The sequence below is a fragment of the Elephantulus edwardii genome, unplaced genomic scaffold (genome assembly GCF_000299155.1).
Source record: "Elephantulus edwardii isolate Elephantulus edwardi_28Jun2011 unplaced genomic scaffold, EleEdw1.0 scaffold00079, whole genome shotgun sequence".
NCBI classification, from domain to species: domain Eukaryota; kingdom Metazoa; phylum Chordata; class Mammalia; order Macroscelidea; family Macroscelididae; genus Elephantulus; species Elephantulus edwardii.
This window is the reverse complement of record NW_006399829.1, coordinates 7,071,762-7,098,653: the sequence shown is the minus strand read 5'-3', so window position 1 is coordinate 7,098,653 and position 26,892 is coordinate 7,071,762. Positions and strand designations below refer to the sequence as shown.

The 26,892-nt window shown below is 39.3% G+C and overlaps 1 protein-coding gene across 1 annotated transcript in view; it reads left to right on the top strand.

The window, feature by feature from the left end:
- Positions 1–26,892, top strand: part of C6 (complement component 6) — a 178,257-nt gene that overhangs the window by 101,565 nt on the left and 49,800 nt on the right. Inside the window, exons 9-14 of the mRNA XM_006889585.1 lie at positions 4,065–4,231; positions 7,456–7,681; positions 10,576–10,747; positions 11,977–12,088; positions 23,855–23,987; positions 25,155–25,343. Of these exons, the coding sequence (XP_006889647.1) occupies positions 4,065–4,231; positions 7,456–7,681; positions 10,576–10,747; positions 11,977–12,088; positions 23,855–23,987; positions 25,155–25,343 (999 nt within the window). The remainder of the gene's footprint in view (positions 1–4,064; positions 4,232–7,455; positions 7,682–10,575; positions 10,748–11,976; positions 12,089–23,854; positions 23,988–25,154; positions 25,344–26,892) is intronic.

Sequence of the window (26,892 nt, the reverse complement as noted above, 5' to 3'; positions counted from 1 at the left end):
ATTATTGTACTGGAGAGTCAAGAAGCCAAAACTGAAGGAAAAGAGGTCAAAGTGAAAGAGTTGAACAAATGGTTTCAAAAGGCAACTCAGGAGGATAAAGCAAGGTATTATAATGGAACATGCAGAGAGCTGGAATTGGAGAATAAAAAGAGAACTCATTCTGCATTTCTCAAGCTGAAAGAACTTAAAAACAAATTTAAGCCTCGTGTCGCAATATTGAAAGCTTCTATGGGCAATATATTGAATGACTCAGAAAACATCAAAAGAAGATGGAGGGAATACACAGAGTCACTGTTCCAGAAAGAATTGATTGAATTGAAAAATTTCAGAAAGTACCATATGAAAAGGTGCTCATGGTAATGCAGGAGGAAGTAGAAACAGCATTGAAGGCACTGGCAAAAAATAAGGCCCTAGGAATCAATGAGATACCAATTGACTTGTTTTAACTAACAGGCGTAGCCTAGAATGCACTCACCTGTCTATGCCCAGAAATTTAGGGGATGGCTGTTTGGTCAATGGTTTGGAAGAGGTCCATATTTGTTCCCATTTCCAAGAAAGGTGAACCAATTGAATATGGAAACTACAAATGATATCATTAATATCACATGCAAGCAAAACACTGCTGAAGATCATTTAAAAACAACACATAGATAAGGAACTGCCAGTAGCTCAAGAAGAATATAGAAGAGGTCGTGACACTAGGGATATCATTGCTAATGTCAGATAGTTCCTGGCTGAAAGTAAAGAATACCAGAAGAACATCTATTTGTGCTGACCCTGCAAATGCATTTGACTGTGTGGATCATGACAAGTTGTGGCTGACAATGAGAAGAATGAAAATCCCAGAGCAGCTGATTGTGTTCATGCAGAACCTATACCTGGATCAGGAGGCTGTTGTGTGAACAGAGTAGGGTAGCACTACATGGTTTGGAATTGGGAAGGGAATATGTCATGGTTTTAGTCTGTCTCCATACCTATTTAATCTGAACAAATTATCTGAGAAGCTGGACCCTCTGAGGAGGAGTGTGGCATCAGGATTGGAGAGAGACTCATCAATAACCTGCATCATGCAGATGACACAATCTTGCTTGCTGAAAGTGAAGAGAACTTGAACCACTTGTTGCAGAAGATTAAGGAATGCAGTCTTCAGTATGGATTGTATCTCAATGTCAGGAAAACAAATATTCTTACCACTGGACTGATAGACAATGTAATGCTGGATGAAGAGGAGATTGAAACTGTCAACAGCTTCATCATACTTGGATCTACAATTAACACCTTTGGTACCAGTAGTCAGGAAATAAGGAGAAGCATTGCACTGGAAAAATCTGCAGTTTGGGGCCCTTCCAACTTGTTGAGGAGTAATTATGTCAATTTGAGGACTCAGGTGTGTCTGATTCAAACAGTAGTCTTTCCAATTACCAGATATGCATCTGAGAGCTGGGCAATGAATAATGATGTTAGAAAAAGAATCAATGCCTTTGAACTGTGATGTTGGAGAAGAGCACTGAACGTCCCAAGGACAGCCAAGAGAACTAACAGATATGTCTTGGAGAGGGTGCCACCAGAACACTCTGGAGGCAAGAATGAAGAGGCTTTGTCTCACATATTTTGGACATGTTGCTAGGAAAAGGACATGATGTTTAGAAGGATGGAGGGTCAGCAAAGGAGAGGAAGATCCTGGATTGGTGGATTGATATAGGGGATTAATATGGTGACTTCTGCAATGGGCTCTTGTGTGTCAGGTAGTGTGAGGCTGGTGCAGAATAGAACAGGGTTCAGATCTTTTGTTCATAGGGTCACTATGATTTGTGCTTGACTTGATGGCACTGAGCAAAAACAACATCATTAATATCACATGAAAGCATGTGATCTTGCTGAAAATTCTCCAAAAATGGTTATAACAGTACATCAACAGAGAACTGCCAGGAATACAAGTCAGATTTAGAAGAGGCAATGCCAACAGGAACACCATTGCTGATGGCAGAGGATATCTATTTGTGTTTTATTGGCTATGCAAAGGCATTTGACTGTATGGGTCACAACAAATTAATGCTAATGGCTAACGTTGAGAAGAATGGGAATCCCAGAACACTTAATTGTGCTCATTCAAAACCTATACCGACATCATGAAGTCATCGTGCAAACAAAGCAAGGGAGTATTGTGTGGTTCAAAATGGAAAAAGGAGTGTGTCAAAGATATATTATTTCTCTACACTTTTTTTTAGGGAGAGGAGTTAAAAGGTTATAATAATTCATATTCATAACAAAATACAGTCAACATAGCTCCCAAAATGTGCACGCAGGCACGTTAGACTCTAGCTTCGTGGCTCTAAGTATTCCCAAGTTCTCAGTTCTTCCTATATCCACTTCCCCCGAGTCATCCAACAAAGTCGTTTAACAAATCTATATATTTGTTAGATCATTTGAAAAGCTAGACTTTATAAGGAACAGTATGGCATCAGATTCATAGAAGGATTCATCAACAACCTGCATTATGCAGATTGAACAACTTGGCTTTAAAAAGTGAGGAAGACTTAAAAGCACTTGCTGCAGAGGATCAACAGCTACAGCCTTCAACGTGGATTGCACCTTAGCATTAAGAAAATAAAAATCCTCACCATCAGGCTAATAGACAATATCATGATAGATGAGAGGAAAGATTGTAGTCGTCAACAATTTCATCTTACTTGGATCTACGATCAGCACCCTTGGCACTAACAGAAAATTTAAAAATGAGCTGCTCTGGGGAAATACGCTTTCAAGGACTTTTCCACAGAAATAAGGGGCGCCTACACCGTGTGTCTGGTGCCCGGGAGTGGCATCCACTTCCTAAATAGCATGCATCCAGAACCCCTATGAACGTTGATAAATGTCAATATTTGTAGAGGGGCCTCAAGCCTTTTGTTCATAGGGTCACTATGAGTCATGCTCAACTTTAAGGCAATCAACAACAACCAAGAGTAACGTGTGCCTGATCAAAGCCATGTTTGTTTGTTTTTTCAATTGCTTGCTATGCATGTGAAAGCTAGACAATACCTAAGAATGACAGAAGAATCAATGCCTTTCAGTTTTGGTGCTGGGGAAGAATATTAAATATCCCATGGACTGCTAAGAGAACAAACAAGTCTACTTTGAAGAAAGTGAAACCAGGGTGCTTTGTGGAGGCAGAGATGATGAAATTCCATCTCACATACTTTGGACATGTCATCAAGAGAGGCCAGTTGTGGGAAAAGGGCATCATGCTTGGAAAGGTGGGGGGTCAGTACAGGAAAGGAAGACAAAATGGGTTGACACAGTCACTGTAGCAATGCAGTCAAAAGCATCTGAGATAGTGAATTTGGCGCAGAATATCTCAAGGTCCAGAGCTTTTGCTGGGTATAAGTGAGTCATAGTCTGTTCAATGGCACATAACAACAACGACATTGCAACCAATTGAATAATAAAGTCCACATTGTTGTGTTATTACATGTCCTTGAATGGGAACAGGCTCAAAGCTGACCTGCAATGTTTTTCAGGGGCTATTAATTACATGAGAGGAAACTGCCTATCTTTTTTCCCTGCAGATCAACTGACGGATTCGAACCACCTGCCTTTGGATTAGCAGTGGAACTCCTTACCACTTAACCATGAGTGCTAGTTTATAGTAATTTGGTGACCCTAATAAAGCAAATGCACACCAAAAGACTATTTCCTCATCAAAGAGTAGGGATCACTGTTTTCAAGCCTTGGATTGCTTCTGCTTTCCAGTCCAGCCTTAACAACCAGGTCGAATTATTCTAGCCTCAGTGTTCACTTTTATACTAATACTGACTTTTCATAGCTATTGTGAAAATTTCATAATAGACTGTGTAAAATCCCTGGCATATACAAGTTGCTAACTAAACCACAGCTTTTAGTGGGCTCTTATCATCTCTATTATTAAGTTCCCTAAAGAAATGAGAAGTGTTTGCTTGCTTTTCACTTAGGGCTACATTACTGATTCCCTGGTGCAAATTGGCCTTTCTGAGAAGTATGAATTTGCAATAAAACTACATAGATAATTTTCTCTAAATGCCTTGCAGGTTCGTTTCTGCAGGGAGCAGAGAAATCCATATCCTTGGTTCGAGGAGGGCGGAGTAAATACGCAGCAGCTTTGGCATGGGAGAAAGGGAGCTCTGGGCCAGAGGAGAAGGTCTTTTCTGAGTGGTTAGAATCCGTGAAGGAAAACCCTGTTGTGATTGACTTTAAGGTAAGAATTAAACTGTTTTATGGGTAAAAGTTGAAGTAGTTCTCCAGCAGCCCAAATTGTACTGCATAAAATCCATTTTCCTGTCAAATGATAAAGGGAATGTCTGTGTTTGCTATGTATGCACAATGCACCTTTTTTTCTTCTTCCTGTGCTGTTTTGCACTGTCGTGACTTTACCTACTGAGACAAACATTCTAGAGCACAGCATTTAGAATTCCTAACATGCGTGAACTGCCAAGGAAGAGAACTGAGTGGGTGAAAGTACTCAGACTTGCCTTGAATAGTATTCTTCACCTCCTCATGTACACAGTAAATCTAATTTCTGTGCTTTTCTTGTCTCTGTTTTGGATGAGCACCCCAAAATCTTTATTTATATCTCTGTGAGAGAAATGACCCAGCCAATCCACTGCTAGGAATATACCTGTGGAAATTAGAACTGAGACACCAACAGACATTTGCACACTAATGTTCACAGTGACATTAGTCACAATCTTGAGAATATTGAAACAGCCCAAATGTCCAACAAAAAACAAATGGATTCAGAAATTGTGATACATTCACGTGATGGGATACTACACAGCACTCAGGAGTAATGATTTTGAAAACTACTATATAAATAACTTAGGAGGGACTAGAGAGCATTATGTTGAGTTAACTAACTTGGTCTATTAAGGACAAATAATGCCTAAAACCATTGTAAAAATAGAAGGATAACTAGTAAAATGTGTAGGGGGAAAAGGGATGAGGTGAGATGGGTGATGATGAGGGGTTGGTTAATCATAGTATCACACAATTTTGTGGGTTGAGGGACAGGGTAAAGAAAATGGGAAAGATGTAGTTGGGACCTGAAAAGACAGGGTAATTGTGGGCAAAGTTTAATGGGGATTAAGTTTATAAAACACAATGTGCAAGAATGATTGTATGAAACACAATGTGAAGGAAGAAAAGTGTGAAACACAATGTATACAAATTTTGTATGCAAATGACTATAAAAATTTAAAATTATGCCTTATGAACAAATTAGCAATTAAACTAATTAGCATTAGTCTGTGAATTATTCATTAATGCAATGACAGAATAAAATTAGAATTACCAGGTTCATAAATTTTACTTTTCAGTGTGTGAGGTTCTATATTTTGAAAAGAGAGCAACTACCTTAACAAAATATAGTTACAGATTTTCACTAAAAAAACCAAAAAAACAAACAAAAATTGGCTTCTAAAGAGCCTGTTATGTTCATTTAAGTGAAGAAAGGAGAACTCTGTCACTGTGAGAGTGGAATAATTTCTGTGCATTTCTAGGTACATTTAGGCCTACAACTAGGAAGATAATAAGATCCAGTCTGCCAGGGGGTTACTTGAGAATCATGCATAAGGCTAAATCATCACTTTGGATAATTTAAAATGTTGGTAAAATGAGCCTTGATTGTTAGTTAGCTCCATTTTTCTGTTACTGTAGCTCTTCCATTCATCCTAGTGGCAAATTCAAGTCCTATTTCCCCGTCCACATTTTCCCATCAGGCTTCATCATGAGCCAGTCCCAATCTCGTCTCTTCTCTGCCCTCCCCACCCCTCTTCTCCTCTCCCCTCCCCTACACTTCCCCTCCGCTTCCCTTCTTTCCCCTTCACTCTCCTCCTCTCCCCTCCATTTTCCTCTCCTCACCTCTCCTCGCCTCCCATCCCCTCTCTCATTACTACCAAGTTAGATATGATTCTAGTGTGTTCTTGTTTTTTTAAAAAAATAAGTTATTGTTATTATTATTACTATTATTATTAATTTTAATGAAAATATACAGATATTCTTGGACTTCCATTCATTCATTGTTGCCGTTTTCTCCCTGCCCATGCCTCCCTGGTTCTTCTTCTCTTTGAAAAGCAAAAGAAAAACTTTTTCATTGTTATATAATCCCTCCCCCAAGTCCAGTCCATTAGGCAGCCTTCGTTCTGGACTCATGTCATGACAATAATTCCTAATTATACATCCCTTTTAAACAGTTATCTCTTTCATCTGTTTCAATGCAGTATACATAATTTAAGGCTATAAATTGAATACTAGGAAAAGTTTTACAGTTCTCCTGGTGATTTCAAACTGCCTTGAGTTAGCAATAGAACTCTCTACAAATCATGCCATTACATCTCTTTCAAATATCAACACTGTCTCTGAAAACAACACTCTTGCTAATCATAGTTACTGGCATCAAGTTGGAATCAACTTCTAGATGACCCTTCAATGTGTCAATACTATAAATCTCACAGAAACAGATGGCTTTTCTTTTGCCAGAAGAGCCACTGGTGGATTTGAATCACCAGAGAGTTACCAAAACACACTTCCTTGTAGATTATACTATCAGAGCTTCCTGAAAAGTGCACAAAACATGGAAAAGTTTTCTTCCTCACTCCCCCAAAGATTTTCCACTTGAATTAAACATAATGCTTGGTTGCCTATCTCATTCCTTTAATGGAAGCTTTTAAAGCTTAATGACTGCATAATGTAAGTTCAAGAAAGTGACAGCTTATCGGATATGCTTCCTATATGACTGCATGGTAGGAGTCCAGAGTAGGTAGGCGATCTAGATACATCATAATTACCTAGCTTTAGGAATTAAAAAAAAAAATCCAAACCAACCCTTTGTGGTCAAGAGAATTCGAGATTATAGTGACTCCTATATTACAGAGCAGAACTAAGCACCAGGTAGGTCTTTCACTTAGAAATAGAAGCACATCACCAGGGCTTTCCCCACATTTTATGTGAGGGGGCTCAAACAGTCAACCTTTCTCTCATTATCCAAGAGCAAACCATTTTCACCACCCAGGGACAACTTAGGAACAGCAAACTCAAAACAAAGTCACTGCTATGGCATCATTTCTAACTCATCACAAACAAACAGAACAGAGTAGGACAGCCACATAGGGTTTTCTAAGTTATAAGTCTTTAAAGGACTAGGCTACCTCATGTTTATCCAGAAGAGTGGCTGGTAGATTTGAACCACCAACCTTGAGGTCCTCAGCCAAGCAATTTAATCACCGAGCCACCTGAAGATACCTCTCACAACCAATCTAGCCAGGAAAGGGTTCAAAAGACAAGTATACTTCATCCTTCACTAATTCCCTAGAAATAGAGAATTGGCTACACTTTGCCTCTTTCATTCTATGAGAATCAGGTCTCAAGGGCTATATATCACCAGTGTGAATGTGACTGTTCCTTCTCTTTATTGCTTATTTTCAGCTTGCTCCCATCACGGATTTGGTAAGAAACATCCCGTGTGCAGTGACAAGGCGCAACAATCTCAGGAAAGCTTTTCAAGAGTATGCAGCCAAGTTTGACCCTTGCAAGTGTGCTCCGTGTCCTAACAATGGCCGACCCACACTCTCAGGGACCGAATGTCTCTGTGTGTGCCAGAGTGGAACCTACGGTGACAACTGTGAGCAGCGGGCTCCAGATGTTCAGTTCAGTAAGTACTAGGAACTCTATATTAGAAACCCACATTTACCCTGTCAACAATTGTTCTAGGTTGGACAACTAATTATTTTGTTAGAAGCATCTACCATGGCTTTGGTATAGGTTGCATCTCAATATCAAGAAAATAAAGATTCTTACCACTGGACCAATAGGCAGGATCATGATGGATGGAGAGGACACTGAAACTGTCAACAGCTTCATCTTCCTTGTATCTACAATTAACACCCTTGGTACCAGCAGTCAGGAAATAAGCATTGCACTGGGAAAATCTTCAAATAGGGATTTCTCCAAATTATTAAGGAGAAATTATGTCAGTTTGAAAACTAAGTTGTATCTGGTTCAGGCTTTAGTCTTTCCGTTTACTTGCTATGCATCTGAGAGATGGATAATAAATAAGAATGACAGAAAAATAATAGACGCCTTTGAGCTGTGGTGTTGAAGAAGAACACTAAACATTCCATGGACGGCCAAGAGAATGAATAAATATGTATTGGAGAGGGTGCAGCTAGAGTGCTCTGTAGAAGCAAAAATGCTGAGGCTTCACCTTACATACTTTGGACATGTTGCTAGGAGGGGTTATTCCTTGGAGAGTGACATGATGTTGGGAAGGGTGGAGGGTCAGTGAAAGAGAAGAAGACAAGACCATCAACAAGGTGGATTGACAGTGACTGCTGCAATGGTCTCTCGTGTGTCCGGAATTTTGAGGATGGCACAGGGTGGACCAGGATTCAGATCTTTTGTTCATAGGGTCACTATTAGTCATACTTGACTGACGGCACCTAACAACAACAACCACCACCATGTCTAAACTCACAAATCACTGTTAAAAAGACACAAAACGAAACAGTGCTAGTCTAAGTCTCAGCTGTGGAAATATAGTTACGTTGCTGTTTTTGTTAAGTGCTGCTTGTCCAGTATGACCCCAAACAACCCTATGAACAACAGATCTGAACCCTAGTTTATCCCGTGCTATCCCCATATGTCTTGACACACTATAGCCCATTTCTGTAGTCCCTACATCAATCCACCTAGTTGAAGGTCTTTCTCTCCTTTGCCGGCCCTCTGCCTTTCTGAGCATCATGTTCCTTTCCATGGAATAGCCTCTTCTAGAAACATGCCCAAAGTATGTAAGGTGAAATCTTATCATTCTTGCCTCCAAAGAGCACTCTGGCTGCATTTTCTCAAATCCCATTGGCTGTCCATGGGATTTTCAGCACTCTTCTCCAACACCGCAGCTCCAAGACATCAATTCTTCTGTCATTCTTATTCATTGTCCAGCTCTCAAATGCACAGCAAGTGATCAGAAAGACCATGGCCTGAACCATACATCTTATCAAATAATATAAATATATAGAAATAGTTGTAGATATATAGATATGGATATAGATATAAAACTATGTGCTGTATAGTAAGATCCAACCCATAGCTGTCCTTGCAGCTGGTTTTCAGAGGCTGTACATCACAGGAGAGGTGATCTTTCTCCTGAAGGACAGCTGGTGGATTTGAACTAAGTGCCTTTGTGTTGGCAGTGCAGCTCCTTACCACTATGCCACCAGAGATAGAGATAGAGAGATACAGATATAAAAGAAGCTTGGTGGCATAGTCCACATGGAGTTACATTGCTACTTTGAAGACTGATCTCTCTCTCTCTCTCTCTGGCAGTTCTAATTCACCAGCTGTTCAAATTATAACCTTGGAAACCTACTACAGGGTCAACTACAAGTTAGTTCCAACAGCTGTGCAGAGCAGATTAATTCAAACACCAACATGTGGATTGGCAGCACAAAGCCCTACCTTTAGGCCACCAGAATGCCCTTGTTAGGTATAGAAGAAATGAAATAAACTTAAGTAAGAACTCATATTCACTGCATGTAGAGTCAGTTCCAACTCATAGCCTCCCTCCACTGGGTTTCTGATAGTATAAATCATAGCAAGAGGATACTGCCCATCTTTCTTCAGAGAGCTGTTAGTGAATTTAAAATTACTTAAAAAGCTACTCAGGCTTACTGTTCCAATACTCATGGCACCCCCATGACCATTGCTGTTCTCATACTTCAAGTGTAGAGCAAAATTAAGCCTTATGGCTCAACTTTCAACCAAACAATAGACAGATCTATAAGGTGACAAATACTCCTTAGAATAATCAACCATTTAGGGACAAAAGAGCAGCATTTTCCTAAAGACAAGGCCCAGGAAGGGGTAGGATAAAAGCACCAATTTGCAAACCTCATTGGCCCCCAGTCAGATGCATAGCTAACCCTCCAGGCAGTTTTCAGCAGCTGCAGGCTCCAAATTACTCTTCTTTCTTCCTTGAAACAATGATGTATTCTAACTGCCTGCTTTTTGCATTAGAACAACAAGGAGAAGGTGGATAAGTGTGATTATAATGTGGATATTGAAATCAATCTTATAAAACAAAGTACATATGAATGATTGAATGAAATATCAATATATTTTGTACACTTTCATTCAAATAATATTTTTGAGACAGTTATTAAAAATTGTATTAATTCATTTATTCATTCATTGTTGCACATTTAATTCTCAAATTAACATTTTTTTTAAAGTTTAAAAATGAAACACACTTACAAGCCTCAGAAGCATAATCAAGGCTCATCACGAGTAGAAATGACTTCTACAGCAGTGGATTATGTGGTTTATATATGTTTGCTGGTGGTTGAAAATAGTTCTTCACTATTGCTATTTTGTCTAGCCTTTTGAAAATAAGAATGGGAAAACAAGAACAGTGCTGGCAATTTTCCACAATGACTTTCTGTTATTGCGCAAGGGAGGTCACGCAGCTGACAAGCAAGGGAACCCGTTTGCTCCAGTTCTAAAGCCCAAACCGTCTCAGATGCACAATGCATTGATCTTTCTCTGTTGCAGATGCAGTAAATGGGAACTGGGGTTGCTGGTCTTCTTGGAGCAGGTGTGATGCGACTTATAAGAGATCAAGAAGCAGAGAATGCAATAACCCTGCCCCCCAAAATGGAGGGAAGCCCTGTGAGGGGCAGCAGCAGCAAGAGGAGGACTGTACATTCTCAATATTTGAAAACGAGTAAGAATGGCAAAGGGGAATGAACATATCATCCACCCAACTCCTACATGGAGTTATTATTACTAAGAAAGGAATGATGGAATTCTGCCTATTCCAACACAGCATGTTCACAGGGAACTGGATCCGCGCCTATTTCATTCTCTTTATATGATGATTTCTATTTAAACACACGAACTTTGAGAAACGACGATAGTTATAGAAAGGCTTCAGGTCTTTTATTCATAGGGTCACTATGAGTCGTGCTCGACTCAATGGCAATCAACAACAATAAATACACACACATAGGTTTACCTACTTATATGTATATTTCTCCATATATAAAACAAGCCATTCTACTTATTTATATTATTATTGTTGTTGTGTGTACCATTGAGTTGGACTCAACTCATAGCTGACCCTCCAGCAAGTTTTCAGAGGCAGTCAATCAGACGGAAAGACTACCCACATTTTCCCATGGAGCCACTAGTGGAGTTGCTGCTGGTCAATTTGAACCACCTCCCTTTGGTTTGGCAGTACAACTCCTTACCACTAAACCATTAAAACTTATGTAGAAGATTTTATATTCTTTATGTATATGTTGTTGTTATGTGTCAGCCAGTCACCTGCTACTCATAGCGACCCTACGTGCAACAACTCTGAAGGCTGCCCTGTCCTCAGCCAGTCTCACAAACTCTGACACTACCCCATTTTCCTAGTTACTGTATCAATCCACCTCAAATGGAGTCTTCTTCTGCTTTGTTCCTCCAACCTTTCAAGCATGATGTTCTTCTCCAACTGGCTATGTACCCAATGTATGTGAGATAGAACTTCAAAATCCTAGCCTCCAAGGAGGAACTTGGTTTCACCCTCTCAAAAACAGACCTATTTGTTTTCTTGGTGGTCTGTGATATGTTCAAGAATCTTCTTCAGCATCACAATGTGAAGGCATTGATTCTTCTTCTGTCATTCTTAGTCATTGTCCAATGCTCTGATGCATACCAAGTAATTGTGAAGTCCATGGCCTGGATCAGGCACACCTTAGTCTCTAGACTGACATCGTTGCTTCATCAGTACTCTGGAAAGGTCCCCTAAAGGCAGATTTAACTAATGCAATTAGTCTTTTAATTTATGTATATAATTTGTATTTTATATCCTATAAGTTTAGATTGTGTATATATTTACAAATAATTTTATACTTACACATCAATCTATTTCTCTCTCCACACACACATTTCTGTTTTCCTTTTCAGTGGGCAGCCCTGTATCAGTGATGGTGAAGAAATTAAAGAAGTAGATCTTCCTGAGATAGAATCAGACTCAGGGTGTCCTCAGCCTGTTCCTCCAGAAAATGGATTTATCCGGGTCAGTGTCCTGAACTTTACTTGAGGTTGTGTTGTTATTTCTGTCAAGTGCCATCAAGATGATTTTACTCACTGACATAGTGACTAGGGTAATGAGGTGGGTGTATTGGAGATGATGAGATTGGCACAGGATAGAGAAGGATACAGAGCTGTTGTACAAAGGATCATTATGATTCACAAGTGATTCAATGACACTTAGCAGCAACAACAACAACAACAGGACAGATATGGCAGAATAGAATTGGCCTAAAGGGTTTTTTTACATTGTAATGGTTATAGGATCACGTTTATGGATTCGAACGACTAACCTTTCAGTTTGCAGTTGAACACAGTCGTATTTATACCAAGGCCTCCTTTAAGTCTATTGTTGTTCTTATTTATTGAACCAGCTCACAGCTGACCCTCCAGTGAATTTTCAAAGGCTATAAGTCGCACAGGAGAAAATTGTCCCTCTTTCTTCTGCTGTGATGTATTTGAAATGCTTGCCTCTTTGTTGGCAGCAAAATTGCTAGGCCAGCAGGGCCTCCTTCTAGCCAGTTAGTGTTCAAAAAGTAGAACTTAAAATGTATGGATTTTCCTTTAGTGAAAGTTAGTGGTTTTCTATTTATTATTAATGTTACTATTTATTTTTATTACTACTAATATTTATTAGAGTTATGGATTTCTAATAACTTCCTATTTCAAGATGGATCTAGAAATTACTTTTTTAACTATGAAAGTGACTCTGTTTTTCATCTCTGGTGTAGCAGATCATATGATTGTCTGACTCAAAATGCCCCACACCAACCCATCTCATTTTACCAATACCCACTATGTCAATAGTTGGGTTCCATTTCTTCCTTAACAATGTCCAATTTTCCTACTTTCATGCTTCTCACATTTCACGTTCCAATCACCAGTGTCTGTTTACAGATGTTTCTCCTCCTTTATGTTTCCATATTTGAAGGCTCAGCCTCAGTTTTCATATCTGCTAGTCTAGTCTAAGTGTGTTCTATTGTACTATAGAGTTTTCAAAGACCTGTTATTTTGAAGTAGATAGACAATCCTTCTTAATCGGTCTTAATTTGAATACTCAGCTTTAGAACAGTATCTTACAGACAAACACTTAACAGAGAGGAGCAAATGAAAGATAATTCCCCATTATAAAAGTAACCAATAGATTCAGCATCGCCAGCCCTTCCTAGGCACGTGTATCTTGACCCATCCCCCCCTGGTCTACTGGCATTCCTTTCCACTCCTATCTACTCTGTTCAACACCTTCCTCCTCACATCCAATCCTTGATATGATGGCTTAGCTTTCAGATTGTCTCTGTGATGCCTAACACCTCATGCTATTACTGGTCTCTTATGCTGCTGCCACTCTCTCTTGAGTTTAAGAGGCTCCAAGTCCAAATTCCAAGTACCAGTTTTAGGGAAGCATTTCTGTCTCAGACAGCGCTGAGCAAAAGTTCGTGCCTCTAAGCTTCTGCTCCAGGACTGACTTCTTGTGACTTAATGCCTCTGCTCTTCTAATTATAGCATTCTGCTCTCACAGTAGGATAACTTCCCAGCAAAGAGTGAGGTCTCCTCTAGATCTGGTATACAAGTTTTGTTCTCTGTTTCTCTGACTGTCTGCTGAGCCCAGTGGAATTCTGGGAGGATGGGCATTACCTGGTTTAGAGAGGACAAAGGTGAATCCAGATATCCCTGCCTTTGAAGCCCTGGAGCTAATTATCTATGTAGGCTGTGTCTTGTGATGATTCACCTTTGCCCTCTCTAAATCAGGACTATGGGTCAGTTCTGATTCAAGGACCCAAAACAACAACAATAAAGATTGAGACAGTGGTTCATTATTCTTTTGACTCTTTTTATAAAATTGTATGTTTCATTTCATGAACAAACTTACTCAGTTTTTATTATGCTCCATTTTAAACATCTCATCTTTATTCAAAAGTACTATAACTTTAATTCATCCTGTGAATTTGTACTTGCTTGAGTGAAGAGTAAAGAAAGTAGAAGAAATGAAGTAACAGAGTTAAAGAAAATATTTCAAAGGGTAATTATTATTTTATTGGAGCTCTGATGGCCTAGTGGCAAGAAGCTGCACTGCAACCCCAAAGGTGTCATTCACTTAATTATTGTTATTGTGTGTTGTTGGAATCCACCCATAGCTGACCCTCCAGTGGGCTTTTAGAGGCAGTAAATCGCATCTTCCTGCTGAGCACCTAGTGGCTTCAAACCACCTGCCTTTGGAACTGGAGCACAATTACCACTGTGCCACCTCACCGATGAACAGAAGAATATGAACTTTTCCTTCTCCAGTGACATTCTGATTTCAAAAGGTAGTTTGAGAAAACAAAATGAAGTGTTATAATTAAATTGCTGTGCATGGTTGCTGTGATGCTAAACATTGTGACACTGATGTGTCAAATGTGATAATGGTTACCCATGGTGGAAAGTTTGGTGGAGCTCCCAGATTAAAACAGGCTTGGAAGCAGGAGTGGCATCCACTTCAGAAATAGAGAAACGATAAAAGTTATACAAGTTTTCAAGTCTTTCATTCACAGGGTTTGCTATGAGTCATTTATGACTTGATGACACTTAACAACAGCAACAATGAGATTAGACAACCAACTTTTCCATAATTTTTGACTCATGTACTTATAACTTGTTAGTCAAATTTGTGTCTTCTAGGTTGCAACACCCCCATGATACATCTTCAAGGATATGAACATGTACGGCCAAGCACAATCAATAAGAGTGCATCTAAATCCCAAAATCAATCTCCATAATAGTCTATGTGTTTCCTACTGCCAAAGGGGCCCTTTAGAGTAGTGAGAGAAGACCTTCACCCTGAAACCCACAGCGTCCCTTTTCAGCAGGAAGTAGCTAAGAGAATACGCCATCCCCTTTTCCTTATGAATCAGGGTGAAGTCTCTCTCAGGGAGGAGTGATAGGGAATGGCAAAGGACACACCGACAAAGGAGATTAATCAGAACTGACTTTGACAAGCACTGTGGCAATTGGACAATTAAAACAGACATTCAGATGGCGGGGAAGAAGAACAAACTGGGGAGGAGGGTGGAGAAAATAGTGCAACAATGAATGAATGAAAACCCAAAATCCCTGTAAATGTTCATTAAAACTAATAAAATTTAATAATTAAAAAAAAGAAAGAAAACCAAAAGGTAAGAACACACTCAGCGCTTTATAAGCTGAAAGAAGTGAAGAAAAAAAATTAAAGATTTGAGTAATAATATTGAAGGAGTATTGAAGTTCAACATCAAGAAAACAAAAGATTCTTACCATTAGCGAATACACAGCAACAAAGTAGATGAAGAAGAGATTGAGATTGTTAACAATTTCAGCTTGCTCAGGTCTGCAATCAATACTCTTGGCACCAGCAGTCAGGAAATCAAAAGGCAATTGCACTTGGAAAACCTACTGTCAGACACCTCTCCAGAGTGCTTAAGACCATCGATGCCAGTTTAGAGACTAAAGTGTACCTGATCCAGGCCATGGTCTTTGCAGCCACTTGCTATGTAGCAGAGAGCGACAATGACTCAGGCTAACAAAAGAAAAGCCATTGCCTTGGAGTTCTGATGCTAGAAAAGAGTCTTTAATAGTCCACAGACTGCTAAGGGAACAAACAGGCCTGTTCTAAAGAGGGTGAAACTGTCACTCTTTGGAGACAAGGATTTTGAAACTCCATCTGACATATGTTGAGCATGTTACCAGAAGGGACCAGTCCTTGGAGATGAACATTGTTCTTGGAAGGTTGGAGGGACAGTGCAGGAGAAGACAACCCTGGATGAGACGAATTTGCACAATAACTGGAGTAATTTGGGTGGGTTTATCAGAGAGAGTGAGACTGGCTTAGGATAGGGCAGGAATCAGAGCTATTGTGCATAGGATCACTATGAATCACAGTCAACTCAATAGCACATAAAAACATTGAAGGAGTGTGTAAATAGATATTAATTTACACAGGAAATAACAAGATGTATACAATTTGAACTAACTCATAGCTGACCCTCCAGATGGTTTTCTTGGGCTGTAAATCACACTGGAGGAGACGATTATCTTTCTCCCAAAGAGGTGCAGGTGGATAGGAGCACAACTTCCTGAAGACTACAGCAGAAGAGCTCCCAGCTGAGGGACTGTATGAGCAAAATAAAAGCATAAGAAACATAAAGGTAAGATGGAAGGAATACACAGTTACCGTATCCAAAAGAATTGGTCAATCCTTAAACATTTTAGGATACAACGTGATCAAGAATCAGCGGTAACATGACCAAGAATCAAGGAAGAACTTCAAAGTGGATTAAAGACATTGGCAAAAATGAAGTTCTAGGAATTTATGAAATACCAAACATTTTTACCAAATTATTGCAATGTTGGAAGGACTTCTTGTTCTATTCCAAGAAATATGAAAGATAGCAACCTGGCCAATCAACTGAAAGAAGTCCATTTGTGCACATTCCAAAAAAAGGTGATCCAACAGAATGTAAAAAGTATTCAATAGTATCATTGATATCATATACAAATAACATTTTGTAGAAAATAATTATAAAACAGTTGTGGTAGTCCATTACCAGGGAACTACCAGAAATTCAGACTAGAATTAATCTCAGAAAAGGATGTGGAGACAAACATCACATGGATATTAACTGCAACCAGAGAATACCAAAAAGATGTTTACTTGTGTTTTATTGATTGGGCAAAGACGTTCAGCTTTTGAGATCATGACAAATTACACATAACATTGAAAAGAATGGAAATTCCAGAGTACTCACTTGTGCTCATGCAGAACAATCATTTGAACAAAAGCAGGAGATACTGCAAGTTTTAATAGCAGGGATCATTTGTATTAGATTTAAATCCTTTCACACAATTGTCCCATGTATACGCTGAGAAATCATCCAAGAAGATCAACTATGTAAATAAGAAACCACTGAAGCATTGGAATTGAAGAAAGACTCATTAACAACCTGTCATATGCAGATGTCACACTCATGTTTGCTGAAAACAAAGAGAACTTGAAGCGTTTACTGGTGAAGATCAGAGACTAGTTTTCTATGGATGATATTTCAAAATAAAGAAAGCAAGAATCCTCACAACAGAGCCAAAATGCAGCATCATGAAAAATAAGGAAAATACTGAATTTGGGAAGGATTTCATTTTACTTATAACATGGAAGCAACAGTCAAGAAATTAAACCATGTATTGGACAAATTGGCTGCAAAACATTTCTTTAGTGTTAAAAAGCAAAAATCACTTTCAGGCAAAAATGTGTCTGGCCCAAGCAATGCTATTTTCAGTCACCTCTTACAATATATATGCAATACATAACCAAGACTGAGGAAGGATTATCGTTTTTTATTATTATGTTGTTATGTGCTGTCAAGTCACTTGCAACTCAGAGACCCTATGCACAATAACCCTGAAACCTGCTCAATCCTGTGCCAGCTTTACTGTCTCTGAAACACCTACCCTCATTACCACAGTCACTGAATCAACCCATCTCATCTAAGGTCTTTCTCTCTTTCTCTCTTCCTCCACCCTACCAACATGATTTTCCTCTCCAAGACTTGTAGAGTCTTGACCCTCCTTGCAACATGCCCAAAGTATATCAGACGAAGCCTCAGAATCCTTGCCTCTCTAGGACGAACCTGTTTGTTCTCTTAGCAGTCCATAATATATTCAGCACTCTTCTCCAGCACCACAGATCAAAGGCATCTATTCTCTTTCTATCATCCCTAGTCATTGTCCAGCTCTCTGACACATAGCAAGTACTTGCAAAGATGCCTGGATCAGGCACACCTTACTCTCCAGACTGATATCATTGCTCTTTAGTACTTATGTGAGGTCCCTAACAGCCGACTCACCCAATGCAATTCATCTCTTGATGTTTTGGCTGCTAGTACCAACCAAGAGTGTTGATTGTGGAGCTAAGCAAACTAAAGCTGTTAATCTCAATCTCTTCACCATCTATCATAATGCTTCTAATCAGTGATGAGAATCTTAGTTTTGTTTATGTTGAGCTTCAATTCATATTGAAGGCTGCTTTCCTTGATCTTCCTCAGCAAACTCTTCAGGTCCTCCTCAATTCCAGCAAGTAGAGTTTTATCATTTGCATAACACAGGTTGCTGATGAGTCTTCCTCCAATCCTGATGCCACATTCCTCCTCATACAGCCCAACCTCCCAGATGATCTTTCCAAACTATATGCAGAATTTTAGTTATAATGTTAGTATGTATCAATCTTGAATAAGCCATTGACTGGCAAGAGAACCAAGAAATGTATCCTGGAAGAACTATAGACAGAACAGTCATTAGAAGTAAGTTTGATAAGACTATTTTGGATATATTATAAGGAGGTTCTCGTGGCCTTGTGGTAAGGAGTTGTGTTGGAACCCAACGGAACACAGTTTGAAGCTACCACCTGCTCCACAGGAGAAAGATGGGCAAGCTCCTCCCATGTAATCAATGGCCTCTGAAAACCCTTTGAAGGGTCAGTGATGGGTCAGTTTCTACTTGATAACAAACAACAACAGAAGGAGGCTCTATCTTGCTTCCTAAAACAGAGGGTCAGCAACAAAGATAAAGGCCCTCAATGACAGAGTCTGGTTTAATGGCTGCAAAAATGGGTTCAAACATCACAAAGACTGAAGATAGTGCAGGACTGCACAATGTTTCAGTCTGCTGTACATGGACTGTACATGCATCGGCACAAACCTCATGGCACCTGACAACAACAACAAAAACCATCTAGAATTCATAGTTATAAAATGTTTTCATATGAAATCAAACAAAGCAAGTAGGTCTAATTCCAGGCTAGAGTCATCGTTTGATAATTTGTTGTTGTTGTTATTATGTGCTGTCAAGTCGCTTGCAACTCATAGCTACACTATGCACAACAGCCCTAAACTCTGCTTTGTCCTGTGCCAGTCACACTGTCTCCGACACTCCCATCCCGATTACCCCAGTCACTGAATCAATCCACCTCATAGAGGGCCTTCCCCTCCTGCGCTGTCCCTCCACCCTCCCAAGCATGATGTCCCTCTCCAAGTCCCGCCTTACAACATGTCCAAAGTATGTTAGACGGAGCCTTAGAATCCTTGCCTCCAAGGAGCCACCCAGTTTAACCCTCTCCAGGATGAATCTGTTTGTTTTCCTAGCAGTCCATAGTACTCTCAATACTCTTCTCCAGCACCACAGCTCAAAGGCATCAATTCTCCTTCCCTCCTTGGTCATTGTCCAACTCTCTGATGCATAACAAGTGATTGCAAAGACCATGGCCTGTATCTCCAGAGAGACACCATTGCTCTTCAGTACTTTGGAGAGGCCCCTAACAGCAGACTTTCCAATGGCAATACGCCTTTTAATTTCCTGGCTACTGGTCCCAAGAGTGTCGACTGTGGGGGATTTTTTTTTTAATTTTGGAGAGGCCCCTAACAGCAGACTTTCCAATGGCAATACGCCTTTTAATTTCCTGGCTACTGGTCCCAAGAGTGTCGACTGTGGGGGATTTTTTTTTTAATTTATTAAGACACAAATTCCAACCCTATTGGGAAATGCACTTAAGTAAATTGCTATATTTTTTTGTTCAGACTATCAGATTGCATACTCTTAGCTAATCCTAAGAGAAATGGAAATGGAAGGTTAAGGTAACTCTTAATTTCATGAAGAGTGCAAGGGAAAAAAAAATCAGACTTTTGGTAAAGCATATCACTCATAAATATTATTCATCATTCCATTTCCCCTTTGATACAAAGCCAATAATAACCAATATGGTTTTTCTTGTTGTGCACTGTCAAGTCAGAACTGACTTATATCTGACTGCACTGGGTTTTCAGAGGCAGTCAGTCAGACGAGGAGGTTGTCTATCCTCCTCCCAGGAGCAGCTGATATATTTGAACCACGTGCCTTTGGGATTGTAGTTCAGTTTCTTACTGCTAGGCTATTAGACAGGATAATCTTGAATCATTCAAGAAATTATGAATAGTCGAGAGGAAAAGTTGAATCATGTGATTAGTTAGTAAAAAGAAATTGATGGCTGAGCTGACACCTGCTCCAAAATGCTCTACTTCAATACCAAGGAAAGAGCTTTCTAGTCAGTTATTTCTATTCTTTTCTTCTCAGTAAGGGAAAAGAGCATTGCATTACTTTCTCTGTTTGAAAGGGTTTTTTTATTATGCTTCATTCGCATACTTTTTTCCTAACTCCTCCTTACACCCACTGAACTCTTTTACCCCATGGTTTTCCACCTCTCCACCCTCAGCCCCCTCCCTGCCTCCTTCCCTTCCCTCTTTATTTGTCCATAAAGATTTCACTGGTTATCCTTCTGACTTTACAGTAATGGTCCTATACAGTCTTCGTTTTTATGCGTCTGAGTTAGTTCACCAAGCATAATGTTCTCTAGCCTCTCCCATACTTTATAGCATTTTGCAAAATCATTGTTCCTAAGTGCTACATAGAATTCCACCAAGTGAATGTACCACAGTTTCTCAGTCTAGTCATTTGTTGATGACCATTTGCTCTGTTTCCAGGTTCTTGCTATTGTGAATAATGCTGCTGTGAACATTGGTATACAAATCTCTGTTTATATCTCAGCTCTATTTTACATGGGTATATTCCTAGTAGTGGTATATAGCTGAGTCATATGGAATTTCTGTGTTTAGCTTTTTGAGGACATTTCTCAAAACTATCAGAGTAGTCTTACCATTTTACAACCATAACAAAAATGTGTGGGAGTTTCAATTTCTCCATACCTTCTCCAACATTCGTTATCTGTTGTGCTGTTGTACTTTGCCACTGCTACTGGGGTGAGATGGTATCTCGTTGCACTCTTGTATCTCTCTTATTGCCAATGATTTTGATCATTTCTTCACATGTCTGTTGGCCATCGAATGCCTTCCTTTATGAAAGTGGGGACCTGAAAAGTTTGGGTAATGGGGGTCATGGATCATTGATGATTAATTTTATAAATTACAATGTATAAAATGATTGTATGAAACACAAAGTGAATAGAAGAATGTGTGAAAAACAATGCATATAAACAAAACACAATCTTTAGAAACTAAACACAATCTATATGAATTTTGTGTACAACCAATATAAAATAAAAATAATTAAATTTTGACAAAGCTTTGCACAAGTTATTACCAAAGTTAAATGTCATTTACCTCATTAAGTTAGAATGTCATGGTGGTTTTCACAATGGAATAATTTTGTCAGGCCTGGAAAAGAAAAGATAATAAGGGTAGAAGGAAGATCAGATAAAGGCATAGAAACATGAAAGAGAACAACATGATAAAAAATAGCTTGTGGGTTTATTTTTTTTTTTTTGTGTGTGTGTGTGTACAGCATATGTTCTTTTATTTTGTTGCTTATTGTGATTTGGATGAAAGTTACAGATAAAATTCATTTTCCACTAAACAATTTTTGTATTTTCTGGTTTATCACATTAATTATAATCTGCCAGTGTAACAGAACAAATGTTTTACTGGAGGAAATGGTGAAGGGAAATTTAGAGAGGAAAACAGACTAGAATGTTCTAACCTATGTAAGATTCATCGGAGAAACACAACATGCTGAGAAGGCTAGAGGGTCCGTGGAAGAGAGGAAGACCCTCATCAAGATAGACTGACATAGTGACTGTAACAATGAACTTGAGAATGGTGGATATCATGAGGAAGGCACAGGATAGGCCAAGGTTCAGATCTGTCATTTATAAGGTTACTATCAATTGTAATCAACTTTATGGTACCTAATAGCAGCAACAATAAGTAATATTTGCCTTACACTGCATTTTTATAAGCCTCAAAATGACAGTAGCTTTACTTTAGCCATTAACTGAGATAATACCTAACCTTCAATAGATTTCTAATAAATAACATTTTAATGGATTAAACAATCATGATAGCAACTCTGTGTATTTTCTGTACATATTGGTTTTGATGTTTGTGCCATTGAATCCAAAATGACTCACCGTTGCCCCTTCAGTGGATTTTTAAAGGCTTAAGTCACATGGAAGAAGATTGTCCACCTTTCTCCCTGGGCTCAACTTGTGCATTAGAACTGCCTACCTTTGGACTGGTGGTGCAACTTCTTACCACTAGGCCACAAGGCTTCCTATGCATGTAAAATATGTCACTTAGTCCATTAATAGATACCACTTACTAGATACATAGTTTCCATGTTCATGAAATAAAAGTTGAGATATACAGGGCAAGATCATGCTATATTCAGTGATGTATTCATTTACTGCAATTCCAGTAACATAATACCACAATTCAGTAGTTCAACAGGACAGGACCATTTTGCCTTATACTTTTGAGTCCACATGTTGATGTCTTCTGAGGTTTCAGAGAAAGAGTCTGTTTCACACCCATCTCTTCACTTTCAGTGTTAGTCAGAAATCTTTGGCATTCCTTGACTTGTGGATGCATCTTCAGACCACCCTCATCTCTCTTTCTGTATGTATCAGTTCTCTTTAGTAATTACGACACCACTAATGTAAGACTGGCTAGTCCGAGTGCAATGGAGGCCACAACTAATTGATTACAGGAAGTTACAGATTTCTTTAGGGAGTTCTGGTGGTCCAGTGGCAAGAGGCTGTGCTACAATCCAAGGCCACCAGCTGCTCCACGGGGAAAAGATGGGTAATCTCCTGCCATGTGATTAACTGCCTCTGTAAACCTACTTGAGAGGCAGCTATGGGTCGGTTCCAACTCTGTGGTACTCAACATCAACAACAGCAGCAACAACAATGTAAGAGTGCAGTCTAGCTATTCTGGGATAAATTTACACAAATTTTCTATAATTACATTTTCAAATAGTTTATTTCCAAACAGGTTCACATTCACAGGGTACAGAGTTTAGAACCGAGGCCTATCTTTTGGTATCACATAATTCAATTCAAAGCAGGTAGAATGCTAAACTTAAAGTAAAATTATTTCATCAATTTAGAGCAGCAGTAAAGGAGGATGGATGAGAAATGTAAGATTAATAAGATAGATCAGGTTGAAAGTTTTCCTGGTAAGAGATAATAAATAGCCTGAACAAAGACAGTTATTTTTGTTGTATGTACCATCGAGTCAGAACCAACTCACAGCTGACCCTGTAGTGGGGTTTCTGAGGCAGTAAATCAGACTGTGCCAATTGTTCATCTTTCTCCCATGGGGCACTTGGTGGGTTCAAACCGTGTGCCCTCAGAATTGCAGCACAGCTCCTTACCAGTTGTAGCTGTTGTTGTTATGTGCCATTGAGTTATTACCTGCAACTCATAGCAACCCAGTGTATAATAACTCTGATCCCTGCCCTATTCTGAGCCAGTCTCACTGTTTCTGACACACCTACCCCCATTATACCAGTTGATATGTCAATCCATCTCATCCGGGGTCTCCTCTCCTGCACTGTACCCTCCACCCTTTCAACTATGATATTCTTCTTCAAGGACTGGTTCCTCCTGGCCACGTGCCCAAAGTACGTGGGATGGAGCTTCAAAATCCTTGCCTGCAAGGAGCAACTTGGTTTCATCATTCCCAAGACAGACTTATTTGCTCTCTTGGTGGTCCATGGTATGTTCAAGACTCTTCTCTGGCATCACGGCTTGAAGTAGTGATCCCAAAAGAGAGTGTGAGGAATATATTAGAATTCAAATTTGACAGCACTCTGTGGCCATCAGGAGGGAAGACATGGGGGAAACCCACAATGAGCATGAAGTGTTTTAAGTTCTCCATTCACAGCATTAATAGTTTTCTGGTTTCTGTTTAAATTCTAGAATGAAAAGAAAGTGTACAAAGTTGGGGAAGAAGTAGAAATCTTCTGCTTTACTGGATTCGAAACTGTTGGATACCAGTACTTCAGATGCTTACCAGACCAGACCTGGAGGCAAGAAGACGTGCAGTGCAAACGTGAGAGCCTGGGCTACATTTGGCCTGACTACTCCAAAGAATGGATGTGCCCAATATAAACAGCACACTCGTTCCCCTTAGATCAGTACATTTTACAATATTTTTCCCTCAGTAACTCTGGTGAAAGATTTAGTGAAGCAGAAAATAGGACTCCTTTGCTAAAATTAGATTTCAAAATATCTTCATATTTCAGTTCTCCTGTCCCTGTCTTTTAGCCTCATACTCATAAGCCTGTGAAGTATGCTCTTAAAAAGAAATCCAGGAAGTGTGCAAACCACATATAACCACAGACATCTGCTTTGCCTGCTGCACAAATTGATACAAATTGATGAATCCCAAGAAGATGAAACTTAGACTCTATATGGATCAGTAAGAGGACTTTTTCATTAAATCCAACTTTCTCCAAAGCACTTCTCCAAGGAGCATATTTTTTCTGATTAAAAGTGAACTCTTCTCTCAGGAGGATCTTGGGCTCATGTTATTGTTACATGAGTCTGCAGGTTTTACACATACCCATGTTACAATAAATAAAGAACGCAATTTAAAGAAGCTCAATTAAGGGTTCCCAAAGTTATTATGGGTACTGTGAAGCAGAGTTGTGACCCAAGCCAATTAGACTAATTTAATTCTGTCCATCACCCAAAATGCAGTGACTTGTTTTTGAGGAAACCCATTAGTGCAAAGAGGGAAAACGTTCATTTCCTTAAAAAAAAAACAAAAAACCCTCAGTTGTGTAAAGAGAAGCTGCTTTTGTTTTGAGTTTTCCTTAGAAAGAGACCCTCAGATAATGGAACTAAAGACAACCCCTAATGGGGAAACCCCTGAGGAGAGTCGCGGGATCCTCGTTGTGATTGTTATGTCTCATAGAATCAGTTGCAACTCATGGTAACCTCAAGAATTGCTCCTGAGGGGGTACAGGGCCGTGGGCCTTTGGAAACAAGTAGCCAAGCCAGGGATTCAAAGCATCTCTGAATATGTTCAAACCACCAGGCTTTTGGCTAGTTGCCAAGCAGTTTATAATTCGCACCACCGATAAATATCCAAACTTCAGGTTTTCCAATTAGAAGCAGACACTACAATCAGCTCTTTGGTTATATGAAACCTACTAGTATTTTCTCCCATCCTCTACACCAGTGTTCCACATGTGAAATGTTTCTCCTCCTGCAGGAATAGGATGCCTCAAACCAGTTCTGCAGGAAGTCCTCACAATCTCACCCTTTGAGAGTGTATATAATATTGGTGATTCCATTACATTGTCCTGCCCCAAAGGCTCCGTCATTTCTGGGCCATCAAAGTACACGTGCAGTGAGGATTCCTGGTCACCACTCATTCCAGACTCACTCACCTGTGAGAAAGGTGAGTAACAGATCAGGGTTCTGTGTCTGCTGAGATGGGGCACCCATCATTAGCAGTAAATCACCTCCAGTGATGCTGTTTTTTGAATGTGTCTTGAGAGCAAAAGCAGAAGATTCCACTGAAGAGCTATATATATTTCACTTTATGTAAATAACAGATAAGGTAACAAATGTGAAGTTATTGCTTTAATGCATGTTTTAAATTCTTGGCTTTAAAAGGTAAGTCCAGTTTTCTTTTCCAACACAAACTTAAATATTTTAAGAACTACAAATTTTAGATAAATTAAAATATAATTTGTAAAAATGTTCTTGTTATGTGCCATTAGAACTGATCCTCTAGAGGGTCTTCAGAGGTTCTTAACTTCATAGAGGAGATTGTCTATTTACTCCCTCAGAGTAGCTAGTGGATTTGAACCACCCACCTTTGGGTTGGCATTGCAACTCTTTATCCCCTAGGCCACCAGAGTACCTTTTAAAAAAATTATTTATAACTTGTTATTAATCCAAAATACAGAAATAATATTCACAAACTTTCCATGGTCTTTTATTTCTGAGTAGTTTTCTGACTAAAGTTCTAAAGCACCTTCCTCAAATAAGTTATTCTAATTATTCAGTCTGTATTGTACATTTTCAGTTTCTCTAAAACAATCGTTTTGTCTCCAAGCTGGAAAAACTAATACTTTTCAACAACTCAATCTGTCCAGAGTACCATACCATCCATCATATTCTAATTTCATTAAGCTTTGGACAGCTCAGTATTTATTTAAAAGCAGTTCTTACTAATGTAAATGTGCATCCAGAGTAAAGAATCATTCTTAAAGAAAACTGAGCTCTTTTTTTTTTTTAAATATTTGAGGCCTTAAACACTAATGAGCGAAGACCAGATGAGTTGTGGGAGGATGTTAAATGTATCATCCAGAAAGAGTGCAGGCGGTCATTACAAAGACAGAAGAGGAAGAAAAGACCAAAATGGATGTCAGAAGATACTCTGAAGATTGCACTGGAACATAGAGAAGCCAAAGCACAAGGAAGAATCCAAGACCAAAGAGCTGAACAGAAGATTCCAAAAGGCAGCACGGAATAACAAAGCAAAATACTACAATGAAATGTGCGAGGAGCTAGAGTCGGAAAATCAAAGGGGCCAAACTCGTTCAGTATTTCTTAAGCTCAAGGAACTGAAGAACAAATTCAAACCTCGAGTTGCTACAATCAAAGATGCTTTAGGCAGAATGTTAAATGATCCAAGAGGTATCAAAAGAAGATGGAAAGAATATATGGACTCATTGTATCGAAGGGAATTGGCAGATACAGAAGAATTTAATGGAATAGCATTTGAGCCAGAGCCTATGATAATGGAGGCAGAAGTTCAAGCTGCTTTGAAGGAAATAGCAAAAAATAAGGCCCCTGGAATAGATGGTATACCAATTGGTATGTTTCAGCTAACAGATGCTGCCATGGATATGCCCACCAAGTTGTGCCAAGAAATCTGGAGAACAACCACTTGGCCAACTAACTGGAAGAGGTCTATATTTGTTCCCATCCCAAAGAAG